At 42.6% G+C, this 17,789-nt stretch overlaps 2 protein-coding genes across 2 annotated transcripts; one reads left to right on the forward strand and one right to left on the reverse strand.

Moving 5' to 3' along the window:
* On the forward strand, window positions 1-6,744 carry LOC115372720 (phosphatidylinositol 4-kinase type 2-alpha-like). Its single transcript, XM_030070815.1, has 9 exons — window positions 1-449; window positions 1,703-1,903; window positions 2,086-2,217; window positions 2,408-2,561; window positions 2,647-2,708; window positions 3,444-3,543; window positions 3,745-3,878; window positions 4,883-4,942; window positions 5,038-6,744. The coding sequence occupies exons 1-9, from the start codon at window positions 111-113 to the stop codon at window positions 5,194-5,196; spliced, it is 1,341 nt and encodes a 446-aa protein (XP_029926675.1). The 5' UTR covers window positions 1-110; the 3' UTR covers window positions 5,197-6,744.
* Window positions 6,745-11,225: 4,481 nt separating this feature from the next.
* marveld1 (MARVEL domain containing 1) lies at window positions 11,226-13,131 on the reverse strand. The gene has a single exon (XM_030071204.1). The coding sequence runs from the start codon at window positions 12,815-12,817 to the stop codon at window positions 12,320-12,322; it is 498 nt and encodes a 165-aa protein (XP_029927064.1). The 5' UTR covers window positions 12,818-13,131; the 3' UTR covers window positions 11,226-12,319.
* Window positions 13,132-17,789: the final 4,658 nt, after the last annotated feature.

Consider the following 17,789-nt stretch of genomic DNA (forward strand, 5'->3'; position numbering starts at 1 on the left):
TGCGGAAGATTGTGATTATCGTGTTTCTGTTAGAGGAGTTCAGAGTCCTGCATGCTGGCTGCTATCTCTTTCCTTTGGCATTTACCTGCGTTTCCCGAGCCGCCTCGGGCATGGAAGAAACAAGCCCGCTCGTCTCTCCTCTCCAGGATTCAACAGACTGCAGCTTCTGCCACAGCGAAGCCTCCAGCCCCCGTGGCGGCTTCAGGGCAAACGCCACACCGGGTTCGGTGGTTCGCGTGTCGGCTGGGAGCCCCGGCAACGACCGGGAGAGACAGCCGCTGCTGGACCGGAGCAGAGGGACTTCTCAGTATCACAGGAACGAGTTCCCCGATGATCCCGAGTTCAGAGAAATCGTGAGGAGGGCAGAAAAAGCCATCGAGGAGGAAATCTTTCCGGAGAGAATTTACCAGGGATCAAGTGGCAGCTACTTTGTCAAAGACTCTCAAGGGGTGAGACACAGGTGTCCACATGCTAGTAATGTCACTTTATGATAACTGATGGGTTGACTTGTAGCATGATGTACTGTGATTACTTCAGTCTTACTTCATTGTGTACCAGACTTGGCAGGGCTGCCTTTGCCAACCTGCTGCTGCTGCCTACCTCACTCAGCTGTTGCTGCTTTCCTGACAGTGTTTAACCTGTTTCCTGGGGCTGTCATCTTAACACATGATCACACTGACAGGTCTCCTAAAGGCAGTCACCTTGATCTACACAGATGGTGGGATTGCCATCGTAAAGCAGCAAATGTGACCCCCACACATAATCATCAGTACTGCTTTGGTAGGCTGGTTGCTTGGTTGTTTTGATGCTGCTCGAAGCTTAAACTCATATTAACATGGTAGGCAGGGCAGTGATGGTATACTACTGTTGCACAGTCAGCCCATAGGAAAAACCTACTGAGAGCAGACTCAGTGGAGACACAATCTGCATCACACACACATCTGTGAGATCTCCCACAGACCTGCTGAGAGGGCTTCTCTCACCACTTGGAAACCAATTGATTTTTTACTGTGGCTGTGTATTTCAGAATAGATGGCATAACATCTGAGAAGTCATGTGTCTTGGCTGTTTGGATGGTTAAATGTGACTTGTTTTTTTCACTAAAATTGCTCAACATTGGTTCCCAGCACATATAAGGTGATAAAAGAATTGAGGATAATTCAGATGTTCAAGTTATGACGATAGTCACCTGAAACGACATACATTCGCTAGCTGTATTCCTCTCAGCTCAGCAGACTCAATGGTAACAGTATATACACTGTTATGCTGATTATACAGTTATTAAAAAGCACAAGATGTAACTTTGTTACCGGGCAGCACACTAGCCAATTAGACTTGCTTTGGAGGGCATAAACACCAATCCCAGTCTCTGCCCTAGAATAGTTTACTACACAGTCAATCATGTGAGGACAGTTAAGATAATCTGATTGACATAAATAAGTTGCAAAACCATTCCAGTTAACTTTGTTAGTTGCAGACATCTGCTTTGCTCATGAATTAGCTCCTTTGATAGAAGAGTTGAGGATGGCGCATCAGTGGTATCTTGACTTTCTGGAATGTGCTGCGTACCTTATAGGGACACTGTTATCAATCAACAAGAATGTTAACAGGTTCAAGCAGTCATGAGACAATTTACAGCCGTGAGACAACTGTACATGTTATTCCATCAGCAGATTTCTTTTTCTTCTTTTTTTTTTTGCAGAAAATAATTGGTGTATTTAAGCCTAAGAATGAGGAGCCCTATGGCCAGCTAAACCCCAAGTGGACCAAATGGCTCCAAAAACTGTGCTGTCCCTGCTGCTTCGGTCGTGACTGTCTGGTGCTCAACCAGGGCTACCTGTCGGAAGTGGGGGCAAGCCTGGTGGATCAGAAACTTGGTCTTAATGTAGTCCCAAAAACCAAGGTAGGGACCATAGAAATTTATTCATTTTCTATGGTAGAGATACTTAAAGATGTTCCTGATAAGAGAGTCGCTCATTATATCACACAATATCCAGATTCTCTCCTTTTTGTTTTCATTTGTGTCCCTTTCCTCTCTTTATTTGTACTCATCCAGCCTTTCCTTCTCTTCTTTCCCATGTCCAGGTTGTGTATCTGGCCAGTGAAACATTCAATTATAATGCCATAGACAGAGTAAAATCTCGGGGGAAGAGACTAGCTCTGGAGAAGGTGCCCAAAGTAGGCCAGTGCTTCCACAGAATAGGCCTACCCCCTAAGGTAAAACCACAACCCAGCTCTTTTGAGCATCAAAGTGCTCATGCCAGCATCCTATGTTGAAATGACGTGTTCTGCTGCAGGAGGATGTGTCATTCTTAAGATGGGGATTACTGGGATTATGTGTTCAGTGCAAAAGAGTGCACTTCATGCATAAAATGTGTTTTTCCCTCTCTCTACCCACACAATGTAGGTAGGCTCGTTTCAGTTATTTGTTGAAGGCTACAAAGATGCAGATTATTGGCTGAGACGGTTTGAAGCTGATCCTCTACCTCCGAAGACCAATCGACAGCTACAGCTAAAGTTTGAGCGACTGGTGGTCCTCGATTACATCATTAGGAACACAGGTTGGTAGCTATGAATACACACAGACTCCATAGATAACACTTGAAGATTGTCAGTCATATCCTAAATTGGATTTTCTGCTTACAGACAGAGGAAATGACAACTGGCTAATAAAATATGACTATCCAATGGACACTGGAGGGATTTTTGTGAGTAAACAGCAGCAACACATGATTGGTGTTTTGCAGAAAGGGCCGCACGGTTGTAAATACAGTGTATTGACATTTCAGTGGGTATTGCTTTTTTCCAGATTTCAGCCCTCCACCTAAAGTATCAGTCCACTCAAACATAACATACAAAGCATTTTAAAGCAGAATTGAACTTTGGTTGAATGTTGGCCTGTATAGTTCCCTGTGTATGATATGACTCCACATGGTTGCGAAATATCCTCATTTGTTGTTCCGTGCTCCCCTAGGCTGCTAATCCAGAATACTCTATTTGTGCCTCTCTATTCACGTCCATAAGCTTAGCAACACAGTTCAAAGAGAAAACCCTTTTTTTGTACATAAACAAAGTAGTATCCGGGGAGCGCTGAGAAACTAATGAGGATGTTTTGCCAGCATGTGGGCTCATATTGCACTCAGATAACTGTATATCCTGACACTACCAAAGTTCAGTTTTGCTTTAAGCTCTGAAAAAGAAATCCAAATACCACAGAAAAAACATCCATTATAATCATTTTTGAAATATTAAGGAAAAAAGTCAATCTGTTCTTTTTAAATTTGATTGTTTTGGTCTATAATCCATAGCTCCTCTAGCTTGCTTAGTCAACTTCTCTTTCCCATTTTGAGACTTAACTTGTTATACACGTTGATCTGCTGGTACAAACTCCCAGTTTGTGGCTTCACATTGTGTGAATGTGTTTTGTTTGTGTGTGTGTGCAGGATACAGACTGGGAGATGGTGAAGGATCCCATTATTAAAATTGCAGCCATAGACAATGGCCTGGCTTTCCCCCTCAAACACCCAGACTCCTGGAGAGCCTGTAAGTCATCCCACACACACACACACACACACACACACACACACACACACACACACACACACACACACACACACACACACACACACACACAGACACACACACACACACACATCCTCATAGACTGATCAAGTAGTAGTTAGTCAAATAAACCACCAAAGATTTTTCTGCATCTAGATGTCATTTTGTTCTTCTCTCTTGTAGATCCGTTCTACTGGGCTTGGCTGCCTCAAGCCAAGGTTCCCTTTTCTCAGGAGATCAGAGACCTGGTGCTTCCAAAACTCAGCGACCCCAACTTCATCAGAGACCTGGAGGAAGATCTCTATGAGCTCTTTAAGGTCAGGACACAACCACTGGGATACTTTATTAATATTATAAAAGGGTGGAATTTGTTTTATTTTCTCACTTTAATTGTATTAATCATTAACATGAGAGATTACAGCTTACTGCAGCAACAATACCTATAAACCAAAATGGAGCACTGAAATGATTTCAACGTTATTAAACTTTTTAGGACTAGATTTTGCAACAGCAGTAATAAGCCAGACCAGAATCAAAGGCACAGCACCCTGACAACAAATGAAGAGTTTATTTGCAAAAATAGATTAAAACCAAACCTAGAAACAAACAAACAAACAAAAAAAAACCAAAAGCAACTGACTGTTGTATGTAATGCTTCACATAATGTATCTTCTGAATCTGAAACATTGTCACAAAAGCCAATATCATCTATTCATTATCATACTAGCGTGATTTTTTAAAATTGATATTAAATGGGAAAAAACATGGCTTATAGAAATGAATACAAGAAATGATCTGTTTTTGCAAATTAAGTCTTCAAGTGTAACAGTGTAATGCAATGTGTCCTGATTCGAGGTGTGAATCTTTGGCGCAACAGAGATTCAATTCAATTTATGATTCACTTGTTGGCAGTTTAAATGATTTTTTTTTTTTTTTTTTTTTTTTGGAACGATAAAATTAGATTTATCTCAACTAAACGCATGCAATGATGTAAAACTATTAATTTCTTCTGATTCACAAATTCAGTTTTTTTTCTTTATGAATCATGAGTGATTTGATTCAAAATATTTCATATTGATTCAAGCCAAAGCCAGAGCGATTCATTCCATTTATTTCTTGTAGCAAATTGATGCAGTAGAACTTATAAGCGATGCATCAATGCAGTGGATGAATTGTTACATGCCTAGTTCTGAGGGAAATACTAGTCCCTTAAACACTAGTGGAGAGAAGTTTTTTTTGCAAGGCAGCAGGATATTAGAGCAAGTAGAGGTGGATGATGTGGGAGAAGTGATGTGTGTTAAAAGTGTTTGGTGTGTTGCAGAGGGACCCAGGCTTTGACCGGGGACAGTTCCATAAGCAGCTATCAGTGATGCGAGGACAGGTAAGTGAACCCTGCTGGAGGGACACGGGACAGTGCAGCACCACTTTGCTCTGCAGAATGTATTCATGTCTACAAACTGTCTCTGTGTTTTTAAGATCCTGAACTTGTGCCAAGCGCTGAAAGAGGCAAAGATGCCCTTCCAGCTGGTGCAGATGCCCCCGGTCATTGTGGAGACAGCCAGGGCCCCGCAGAGAGCCAACGAGTCCTACACACAAAGCTTCCAGAGCAGAAAACCCTTCTTCACCTGGTGGTAGCAAGAGAGGGACTCGAGCAGAGGAGGAGTCGAAAAAGGATGAAGAGGATGATACCAGATGCTGCCTTGCTCCCAGAATGCATGTCTTACCTGGAGTTTACAGTGGGCACAGGTGTGTTGTCACTGCTGGCTATTACTAAACATCTAATTACATTACATTATGTCTAATTAAAGGATTAGATATAATGTTTCATATGGAGACAAGATTGTTGAAGGACAGGGAAATGGATAGCAAATTAACATCGTCAGTGTCTGACAAGGCAAAAAATACGACGAGAGAAGCCTCAATTAGCCTCTGTGAGAACATCAGGCCTCCTGCTGATGCTGCTTGGCACCTAATCAATACGTTTGTGATCTCTTATGCAGTTTGTGTTTCTTCAAATCTGTAAGGGACTAATGTCTGAACTCTAACTTCCCATTACTAAATCCCAGCCAAATTGTTAGACAGTGGTAGTTTTCTTACTGAACACAGAATTATATGTATACAGTTTAAAATTGCTGCCAGCAACCCTGTTGGCATCCAGTACCCAAACCACTGGTGTATGAATACAGATTTTACAGGCATTTATAATAATTTTCCCTACAGTCTACATCTAACATTTTGGTGTTGTAGTAGCCATCATATACTGTGGTTAACCACAGAAAGTTTGCGGTATTGAGTGCTTAAAACTTCATTTAAAATCATACTATATATCATGGTTCCTTATTTGGCTTTGGTTAAAAGTATCAACTCAGCTGCTGAATTTCTGCTGTTGAGCTGCTGTCAAGGTGTCATTTCAGATTTCACTGTTTAAGGTATCAAGCATCTGTAGCAAATGGAGACTGAGCTGCATCAAGCCATTTGCAGAGCACTTTATAATGTTCAGTTGCTGATTTGAAAAGCACTGGCAGGAGAACTTGAATCTGTCATCACTATATTTGTCCTACCTCTGACTTCTGTATAATGTCCTTGACCGTATTATGGGCTTATGAAGGAGAGTACGAAGCACATTCTTTATCAAATTCAACGTCTTTGTCAAAGCCTTTTTCCAGATTAGACCCAGGGATGGACAAAGGAACAGTATGCCAGTTACTGGATGTGTTAAAGAAACAAATATGAGCACTACATTTAAAGTTTTGCACAACTTATGCACTTCAATTTGAAATAGTCAAGTGCATATTTTGTGCAGCCATTGTGTGCCTCCTAGTGGGGATATGCCGTCATTATTTACAGTCTTAGCAGTGCTGAGTATGCCTCACTTATGTCACTGAAATTTGACAGCTATGATGGGACAGATGTTTAAAAAAATAAGCTATAGTTTGTATTGTCCTTAAGAAAGTATGAATGTATGTATTTTCTATTCAAGCAGTGCCATGAAATCAAAAAGAAACTTTGTTTGCCATCACTCAGTAGCATCTAATGCCTGTTTTTTTTTTTTTTTTTTTTTTTACTCCAGTTTTCATTCTGATTTTTTTTTTTTTATTGCTCTTGCCACTCAACTGTTATACATTGTTCTGAATGTATTGTTTTGGCCATGCATTGTGAAAGGTGTCATACATTAAAGATTACACAGATGCCTGGTCTTTCCATTAATGTGGTCTTAGAAATGAGAAATAGGCTGCTTTGAAAAACTGAACATTTTTAGGAAATATGGCTACAATTAGGGGGGATTATGCTTTGAAATTTGCTGTGTTTAATATTTAAGTGAAATGCAACATGGAGTGTGTATGGGCTTCTGTATGTGAAAACTGGCCGCAGGCGGAGTGTTGCTGGGAATTGTTTTGGAGCTGTGGTTAATTATCTTGCACATCATGATCCATGTTTGAAGGGACTGTTTGTTGTACTTCCCAGTGTGTGTCCACATACATCGCACTACAACACCGGTAAAGTTTTTCCCTCTTTGACAAAGCCGTAGCACCCTGGATTTTGCACATGGGAAAATGAACTCTCATTTGCAATCCTATTTTTCAAGCTTTTAGTGAGGTAAAAATTACAAATAGTGAATGACATAACGGTAGCCTGGCATTACAGGGTGTATAGCCAGGAATCAGAAATGGCAGATGGGAAATGAGTGAATACATCCTTGCAGTGACTACAAGACCTAACCTCTTTCTTTCTTTCTTTCTTTTTCTTTCTTTCTTTCTTTCTGTCTTTCTGTCTTTCTTTCTCACATTCTCTCCTAATTTCTTCTTCTGTCCCTGCTCTGATTTAGTGTGCTTCCTGAACAGACTCCTACTTTTAATGCTTTTTTCACTCTGAAACATTCTCACCGTCTGTCAGTGACTGGCAGAGAAAAGGAAGCTGTGGTATTTTCAGGGTTCTATAAATAGCTATCATCACTTCCCACCACTGGCTGCGTTGTCCTCACACAACACTGGAACACTATGCCCATTCAGAACTATAGTCTGGGCAAAAGCAGCTGAAACAGATGTGGAAACAGTGTATCCCCCCAAATCACGGCCTTAAAGACCATGTTTGGAAACTAGAAACTGACCATGGATCAGAGTCAGAGGCAAACTAAAGCCCTGCATGCCTGAAACACTGTACCAATTCATGCCTAAAACGACAGGAAATTATGTCATCGGTGATATCAGTTCCTCCTGGGAAATGTCGACGAGGCAAACACTGACCTCTTGCTTCATCCATCACTCATTCACTTGTTCTTCAAGTTTCTATCCATCTGTTTTCCCAGCCCCTCTCTCCCTGTCTTTCTGCAGTGGAATGTGCATCTCAGCAGTCTTTGATGAAAGTGTGGTTAACAGCGTTGTGGTGTGAGTGTGTGTGTGTGTATGTGTCTGTGTGTGTGTGTGTGTGTGTGTGTGTGTGTGTGTATGGAGGAGCAGTTTGTAGAGGGCAGTCTTACAGCAGGAAGGAAAACAGACCTTAGGTAGAAGGGGAGTAGTTTCATTGGGAATGATCCACCCTGAAAACCCACACCTGATTCAGCAAACTGTGCTGAGGTTGGTGTTTCTGCTTCAGCTAAAGAACAAGACTGTACATGTTAGAAATTATGAGGTATCATTTTGAAGTGTGTGTTTATATGAATCCCTATTCCTATCCCCTAGGATCCAGGAAAGCCAAAAAGAACAAGCATAATAATTCCAATAATAATAATTATCAATAATACAATCCGAAGCAGCAGGATGGTGTAGGAATCATATGGAGTGTCTGGAAGGCCTGGAGGTTCAGTCACTGTGCTCTGACTTCCCTGTGGTGAAAGGGGTGGGTGTGACGGTCTGAGAGTATGAAAAGGGGAAAAAAAAAGATGCCTTTTCCCAATGGGGATTGATACAGTATCACAAAATATTCTGAATTCTTACTGAGAGAGACAGCTATTCGAGCTGCGTCCCTCTGGTAATCTCACCAGTGATTTAATCACAGCCATGACTCACAGTCCTGTCATTGTGATCCATTTGGACTTCAGAACTCAATTTCAGATTTTTTTGGCAGGGAATTCTATATCAGCTCTTCCGCTAATTGACATCAGTCCATGGCAGCAATATGTATGATGCTGTTCTTTCAGGGAGGGCCACAGAAACCATTTGGAGGGGTTATGACTGTTGGACGGTTGGTTCCCTGCAGAAGGGTGGGAGAGAACATGCAGGAAATATCTCTTTGGTTGAGTGGCCAAAGTAAATATTACATAGTTGGCACGCCAGAGTAGTTTCCGGCTCTTTATGTGTTTGAATGCCCTTATACCAAGCTGTCTGGCTTTCTTTAGGCTCTCTACGATGCTTTCTTCCCTGTTCTGTTCAAAGTCTAGGCTGGCAAAGGAAAGAGAAAAACAACATTACTTTAATGGTGCCCACACCCTTCTTATGGTGTTACCAGGTAAGATGGCCTCCAGACTCATGTTATTAACCATTACAGTCTTTGTTTTGATGTACACGTGTGGAAAGAAAAGGGAGTTAGTAGACGCAATTACAGCTGACAAACACGAATGCACATGAGATCAGTAAACTGGGTGATGTCATAAAGAGGAACCTTTTTGAATGCTACGCTAAAAAAAAAAAGACGCCTTTAGGGTAAATGTGGATAACTCTGTTCTTTCCCTATTTGTCAGCATCCACTACAGCCGTGAGTCACTCCCAAACATTCAATAGTCACCATGGCTACAGAACTTTCAGTATCAAATTGAAAGCTGGATTGTCTGCTTGTTTATACCATGCACGGTGCTGTTGTGTACTGTCTCCATTTTGGCTGTGTACTTAACTAGTGTTTTTCCACAGGCACCGACACGTGGACAGGACAACACTTTTGTGGAAATCTCCGGGGGTGTGTGAGTGTGTGTGTGAGAGTGTGTGTGTGTTTGTGTTTGACTCCTTTCCTCTCAGAAGTGCTAGATTTATGTCCCAGCACTGCAGCTGTTCAACATTAGCCCTTCCACTCCTTTTTTACTGTGGGTCCCCCAGTTAGTCTGACAGCCTGCGTCGTCTTGCCCTCAACACACACACACACACACACACAGACACATCTTCTCATCCACTTGTGTCACTGGATATTGCTGACCTCATGGCTATAGCGGCCTACAGGAAGATGTTGGCCATTCTTATCCAGCTCTCCCTATTCCCATTTTACTGGATGCCAAATAAAACACTACAACTAGGTACAAACTAATTCCTGCTATCATGTGTATTTGGTTTCCCCGCTTGCACAATCTAATTTGTTCCAGTGCACCTGACCTAATCATACTATGGCCGGCATGTGATATATACACTTAATGATGCAACTTCAGTGATCCCATGGGGAAACTGGGTAATGGAAATCCTTTCTGAACGGTCACATTCTGCTCCGGCGTTACCTCATGTCAGCATCTGTAAAATAGGTAGATAATGATGCACATATGTTCTGGAAAGAAATCAGGTGATTGAGGTGACTGTAAACATCCTTGCAGGTCTATCTTCAAATATTTGGTTGCTAGATGAAGATACTATTTATCCCCATACGTCTATTTGTTGTTTTACAGTTGTTTCTATATTCTAATTTCTGTGGTTTGCTATTATATATCTCACACTTTGATTTGATTTTTGACTTTAATGCAGCTGCTGCTACAATGCAATGTTGCAACAACTTGTAACGCTCTGTCTGGTCCAAATTACAAGCACAAAAAGAAAGTGAGTGCAGTGTCCAAAGAGGATAAGCAAGTGTGTTTATGTGTGGTTGATCTGCAGCTTAAAAAGGAGGACTGTCTTGTTCACCACACACCGGCTCCAGCCAGCAACAACAAGTGTGCAGAGTAAACTCCAAGTCTGTGGACGAGGTTGCACAGCCATACACACATGCCGTAGTAAGGGTTGTTGCTGACTCTGAAAGGGGAACTAAAATGACTTGACGCAATGTGGCTTTGGGTGCTGTCTAATCATCTTGTCTGCAGCATGTTCTTAGGAAGCTCATTGCTTTCTGGAATAGACTACACATTGAATCATCTTTCTCTGCTTGGCTTCCTTTTCATTGGCTGAACCACCTCCAGACCCCCAACAGACTGTTCCGGTAAGAACAGGCCCCTTCCCAGACTAGTCATACACAACACACACACACACCCAATGCACACTCTCCTTAACACATACATACATGCTGTCTCTGACTACACTGAATCTTACAGAGCACATTCACAATCATTCCCCTCTGTGCATGCTTGTGAGCAGCTCTCTCATTCTTTATTGGAGGCTAAAATTACAGCACAAACACAGATAGGTCTACCAATCTGTCTCTTTCATGTGGTCGGGCAGCATATAAATGGTCTCTGCTGATTGGCCGGGGCTTTTATCTCCCAACAGGAAGTTCCTTAGGGCTCGCTCTCTTGTCTCACTAAATCTGTGTTTCATTTGGAAAAAAACCACCAAAAGCATAATCTGTGCAAGGGCCCCAGCTCTCTCTCTCTTTCTCTAAATTGGACACAAAGCATTCAAATAACAATAACAAAACTTTTTTTTTTTTTTTACAAACCCTGTCCTCAACTGGCTTGTCAGAGCTTTCTCTATGCACCTAGACTCACACACCAAAACAACATTACTCTAGCCCAGTCATGCCATAAGCAAAGAAACCTCTCACTGGCTCTCACTTACTGATCTTTATTCTTGCACTTTTGATCTTTGGTTGTACATAAAGAACACTTAGGGAATAGTTTTTTTTTTTTTTTGTCTTGTACATATATCCTTACCATAGCACCCATCACATCCACATACTTTGAATTGTTGTTATCACAACTTTGTTGAGCATGCAGCGTTCTGACACAGAAGGCACTTATAAAACTGTTTGGCCAGGACAAGTGTAGAGAAAATAAGGCTTTGGAATGCTCGAGTCAGACAAAACAAAGCTGATCAAAAAGATAGTATCCACTTGTTTAGTCATGTTTAGTCCATCACACTTCTGTATATTGTTCAGTATAATTACAGCTGACTGTCATACAAAACATGTAAACACATAAAAACATATACTTTCAAAAAGTAATGAGAAAAAAAAATCCCTTACGAAAAACAACTATATTAACTCTATGAAAGATTTTAGAGAGATATCACAGCAAAACTATAAGTCCCTGTAGAAATACTGGAGTGATAAAAAAGGCCGCTATAAACTCACCATTAAGTAGGCTACCAAGGACCCACTAGAAGTCCCTACAGGAATATTATAGTGATTTTTCGTGAGGGATTAATAACATTAAATTACTAAACAACATTTAAAAAATAATAATAACAACAGCCTGAGGCATGGGCTTTAATTAGGCTACAAATAGGAGAAAACCTCTTGTCCCTTGTGCCTTAATGAGAAAGGGTAACGTGCTATGCTTTCTCACCATATTTGCCTTTAAATCCTCTGGGCCTCTATGCCATGGGTGCTCAAATGTTTTCATATACCAAGGTCCCACAAATAGACACAAATTAGGACCACAGATTGATTTAAACTTTGGCCCAGGGCCTCCCAAATGGAAATTATTTTGTTGTTGTTTAAAAGTGTAGGTGGCTAAGACAATAATGGTGAGAGTGAAACCTGTGATTAGAATAGCTGTTCTTATACATTCTCAAATTGGTATGTAACTGAATTACAGTGAAGTTAACTATTCCTCATCTTGCTGGGGATCCCCATCACCCACCCACCACCCCAACCTTTTATCACCACCACGTCATCTCCTCCTCGCTGTTCAGTCTCAGATCACTGTCTGCTCACCCCGACACTTTCTGCACCCCCCATAAATAGCGGACAGGAGGTAAGCCAGGCAGGCCAGGCAGGCGAACACGGCGGCGGCCAGGTAGACCTTGTACAGACAGAGGTGCTTGTACAGCTCCAGGTTGCAGAAGGAGTTGCGGTCCGTCTTGTAGATCATCACACCTATGGCCGGCAGGTAGAGCACGGTGGCGGCCACGTCGTGCACCAGGTTGGTGAGCAACCAGCGCTCCCCGCCCAGCACCGGGACCAGGTCCTGCTTGTCCAGTAGGGTCAGAAAGAAAAGGGCGAGGGTCAGGAGCCAGAAGAGGACAGCGACAAACAGGACGAAGTGGATGGATCCTTCGTATTTGTTGGAGGCGATGGTGACCCACAGCCCGGCTCCGAATACGATCTGCAGGATCCGGAGGATCCCCAAAAAGCTCTTGAGGAAACCCAGGATATTCTTCCTCACCTGCGGCTGGGGAGGTTGTGGTGACATCTCTCTCCTCCGGTCACTATCGGTCCCTTTTTCCCAAACAGGGCGGGTGCTTTCTGCCAGCTGCAAACAGCTGGGATAAGTTGGAGAAAAAAGTGGGAATAAGTGGGGGAGAAGTCGGCTTCGCGATCCAAATACGAGGCTGAATATGGTTAAGTTTGATATTAAAAGGAACTCTCTGTTCTTTCCACAGCCCCGGGGTTTTGAAATGAAAAACCTTCTTCTATGTTTCGTCTTTTCCGTTTCCTCCGTTGAATGTAGCGTCTGTGTAGGGGGGCTGGGAGATGGAGAAGGGGGTGGCCTGTAATTCAAAGCTCGCTCCTCCTTCAGGCTGCTGGAGGCATCCATGGTGTGTGTACTGTCCAATACCCCCCTCCTCCCCTCCCCGCCCAACACACACACACACACACACACACACACACACACACACACACACACACACACACACACACACACACACACACACACACACTCACTCGCACGCGCACCTTTCTCTCTGAGACATGAGTATAAAGTGAGTGAAGTATGAAGAAATGTGTGTCCAGAGAGAGAGAGAGAGAGAGAGAGAGAGAGAGAGAGAGAGAGAGAGAGAGAGAGATATTGTTGTATAGGAAATTAACCAAAGAGCGCGCCACACATGTGCGCGGACGCACTCACGCATTTTGTCTAAAAAGTTGGTTGAATGGCAAACCATGCAGGCCCTATTTAGCAATTTTCCGACTTAAACAGTATGTCTTTACATAATTAACAAACCACAGCGAACATAAAAAGGTCACAACGGGGATGATGCCTTTAACTTAGAACCATAATTGAACACTGAGCTACTTAAAGGGCCTATAAACTGGAGAGAAACATTCACAAATTCAGTTCCAGCCACATTTGTAGACCTATAGCCATACTCATGTAGAGAAGAAATAGAGGGCATATGGCCTTTTCTACACCCATAAATCTACAGCTTTACTACCCTTTCTATACTTGGATGGTATATAATTCCAGTTTAACACGTTAAATGTGAGGCCTATCATCCAATAGTAATTCCATAATAAATTTTGAAATGATATGTCACGGGGCACAAGTCGCTATAGGAATATTTGAGAAACATTGGACATCTTTGTTTATTTACAGCGGGCAGCCTAGAGTGATGATGAAGCCCGTGCGTCACTGGGTGTGCGTGCGGCAATGGGCTGTTGGGATTGGAGAGCACATAAGGGATACCCACCTCGGACGTCTCTCTCACATAATTGACAGACGCTTCACTACCCTGCCAAGCTCATTGACGTCAATGGATTTCAGCGCACATGCTCCCTACGTGGCCAGGGGGTGGGACAAATACACCCCCCTCCTACAAAGCTGCGATTGGCCGAGGAAAAGCCCATGTCCAACCGGATAGGAGGGAATAGAGGACAACTTAATTTTCATAGGCTTGTTAATGACAGTAACTGTGACTGACAGTGTGATCAAGGTTAGAAATTGATTGCGGGTCTGAGTGGACAAACCGAGTAATAAACTGAAACTGTCCCGTTACGTTATACCGGCCATTGTTGCAGCCACCACTGAACAGAAACACCAGTGTGCGCAGCGCAGAGAGAGATGTTATAGGACCAAACTGCTGTGGACATAACTTATTTTTCGGGTGAGTGGATTCCTTTACATCTTTCACATGACTCTCACGGGATTCACATTTACTGTTATTGTCCATGATGAAAATAATCACTGTAATAGTATTCAAATTTTGTGTTAGGGTCTTTTGTTTATCTTTGGAGGCCTTGCCTGCCCAGAAGTGAGAGTGATAACGTATATTTGCTTTTTCATCTCCTGTGGTATCACTATAATGTTCCTACAGGAATTGGTAGTTTTTCTGTGATATTTGTCTGGTCTGTTTGGTCTCACCACCCCTGCACCAGCACTGGCCCACAGCTCATATTTACAGTCTCTTTGACATAAACATTAAACTGTTATGGTATAAGCAGGAGAGAAAAAAGTAGAAAACATTATGTCCAGTTTGTAGTGTTACTTTTAATGAAGTCTGTAAGTGCTAACAGCTGTCCCCTATCATGATGTGACACAGCCTTACCAAAGCCTCATAATGCTCCCTTGTCCTGAAACTACAGGATGCCCTTTCATGAGTTTAACTTTATGACTATTCAGAAGAGTGTGACTACAATTTATTTTCTCTTTAGGTACATGAGTGCATTTTCTTAGGCGTTATGTGGTCCTGTGTTTGTTTTCATTCATAGCTGTGGATAGCCATAAAGTAAAACTAATAATGGACAATGAAAATTCATCACTGTGCACAATAATCTATCATAGTATTTTGAAAAAAAAAAAAAAAAAATAGAGACAATGTGGAACTAGACAGTAAAAAATGACGAAAGTGAGTCTGAGACTGAAATTAGTTCAAAAGATTTGAACCTATGGGAGGTCATGAGAGCCTGATGAATGAATCTTGACTGAAACAAAGTTCTTTCAATGGACCAGCTGCTGACCCACATAATCTGGAAACCTGCAGCCATCACCCCAGTCACTCAGCTAATACCTTTATATGTCAGTGTCCCACTTACAACCACATGTAACGGAAGGGAGATAAAGTTCCCATCTGCAGTGTAATGGGCTTTAAGGCACACCCCCTCTGCTACTTCCTAAAGAAGGATTAAAGAATCAGTGCAGAAGATTGTCAGCTCACCGGAGAGCCCCGTTAGTCATATTGTAATTCCCTGTCTTGCGGCTATGACAGATGTCTAGGTGTTGTGACATGGTGTTTGCTCATGCACTGTATAACTGGCATGCCATTTTTTTGGTTTCAGATTTTGTCACATACGTCTTGCAGTCAAAATTCACAGCATCATTGACCTATTTGTTATTGATTCATTTTCCATCTTATAGCCAGTGTATGCCAGCTTCCCCTGTTTTGTCCATTGGACCGGATGGATGCCGAGCCGGCCTCCCCACCCTCCTCCATGGTGGCGGGTCCCTCCCCGCTGTGGCGGCTGGCTGAGAGGAGGAGCAGAAAGGCTGGCTCAGGGAACATATTTGGCGGAGTGAATCTGTGGCAGCTACAGAGACTGTTCAGGGCGGCAGGGGACCAGGATGCAGATCAGAGGGCCCAGCTGGTTTGGGGCCACAGGGATGCAGCCGAACTGGCCCAGGCTCTGATAGGGCTGAGGGCGCGCAGCCGACGGAGAGGGCTGAGAGCTGAAGGGAGAGACACGCTGGGCTCACGCTGGCTCCGAGCCTTCAATCACCTCAGGTAGAAACCCTGCTTAGTTGGTGTGACTGGTGTGTGCGCACGCTTACATGCACACACATTCACCTCAGTATTCCTGCTGAGTAAGCTGAACAAATGTAGGAAAAGTTATGTAATTACAGTGCTAAGATTAACTTTTGAGCTTAACTTTCAAACAATCCAAGTTTTCCATGTTCCTCCAGTCAAAGAGCCGCTCGGACCTGGTGGCTTTTTAATCCCTTGACACCCATAATGTTTTAATAAAAGTGTCTTTGTTGTTCAGGATTGGGGAGAGCTCACCAAGCACCCAGGGGAATTATCCAGCGGAGGAGGGTGATTCTGAGCACAGCAGTCCAGAGTCACACCAGCAGGCCTTGGCAGGGACAACAGGAGGAGGTACAGGGACAACAGTGGGCCGCACTGAGAGCCAGGGGCCTGCCGGGAGCTCCGAGCGACCAGGCAGGACAGGCCCAGGACTGAGGAGAGGGGTAGAGAACGACCCCGAAAGATACCTGCACCGCATCCTCCACTGACTCCAACAAAACCTCACACAGACAGGGCTGTCTTTATGGTTTACCAACAGAGCAACATGCAAACAAATCAGCACAACTGGCACATTACAGTTGCAAGTGAAAGTACATCATGAGCTGAAGGCGATATAAATTCTCTACTGACATGCCTGGCCTTCATAGCTCTGGTCAGCTTAATGCAGACCCACATCCACTTGAATAATGAAACATACATCATCGATTGGCTCTCAGCATCTCACACTTTTATATTATTCTGATTGCCTCTCTCAAGAAATGCCTTATTTTTTTCCTGAAATTCATCTTACTGCTCACACTGACCCTACACTAATGTTAATTGCCAAAATTGTTCGCAGATCGGCATTGATATTATTATTATTATTATTATTGATGAACTCTTTTCAGTCGTCTCTGCGAGGTACATAAATCAACAAAGCACTAGTGCAGTTTATGTTTTTTTTTTTTGTTAGTTCCTTGAACAGGCCCTGTTTTTATGTAACCTGGCCTACATAAGTCTGAAAAAACTTGAAAACATAATGTATGCTAGATGTGTAAGCTTCTCCATTGTGTGTGGAAACTGTTCACAAAAGGTGGGGTTAGTTGTACTTCTGCCATGTTGCTGGTTGCATCATACATGTGGTGCAGTGTGTTACACAAGAGTGTAGATAACTGGCACTGGGATTAATGTTTAGTGATCAAGAGATTTTGAAATACATGTGCTAACATACAGGAAACTGGACATTTAGATTAAAGATTAAACTGATGGACATAAATGGAGATACAACAACTGCACCAACAACCTCATCAGCCAGTCAATGGTTCCCAGTAGTGAGAATGCAATAGCAGGTGATCACCTCTACCAGTAGACCCACTCCATGTCCATATTTGGACTGTCCAAAGAAGGATAAACTTAAAATACAGTCTTCTATTTATTGAAATGCACATTATGTTAAATGTATACACTGATTGTAAGATACCCAAATTAACAGGTTACTGGAAACTTGATGGTGTAATGCTTTTGATAATAGTTGCTGTGCTATTTTTAGTTTTAATAAAGAAATCTTTGGATGAATCTGGGAGTGAGTGGTTGTATTTTGGCATAAATGTGTTGTCCTTGACTTTATTATTTCTTTTGTTAAAGGGACTTTAAATGTGATGAGAACAGAATCAGTTTAAATGAAGCGCCCTGACCGTGGTTGGTATTCCTATTGTATTTTATTTAACT

This window comes from Myripristis murdjan, chromosome 15, assembly GCF_902150065.1.
Source record: "Myripristis murdjan chromosome 15, fMyrMur1.1, whole genome shotgun sequence".
Lineage (NCBI taxonomy): Eukaryota > Metazoa > Chordata > Actinopteri > Holocentriformes > Holocentridae > Myripristis > Myripristis murdjan.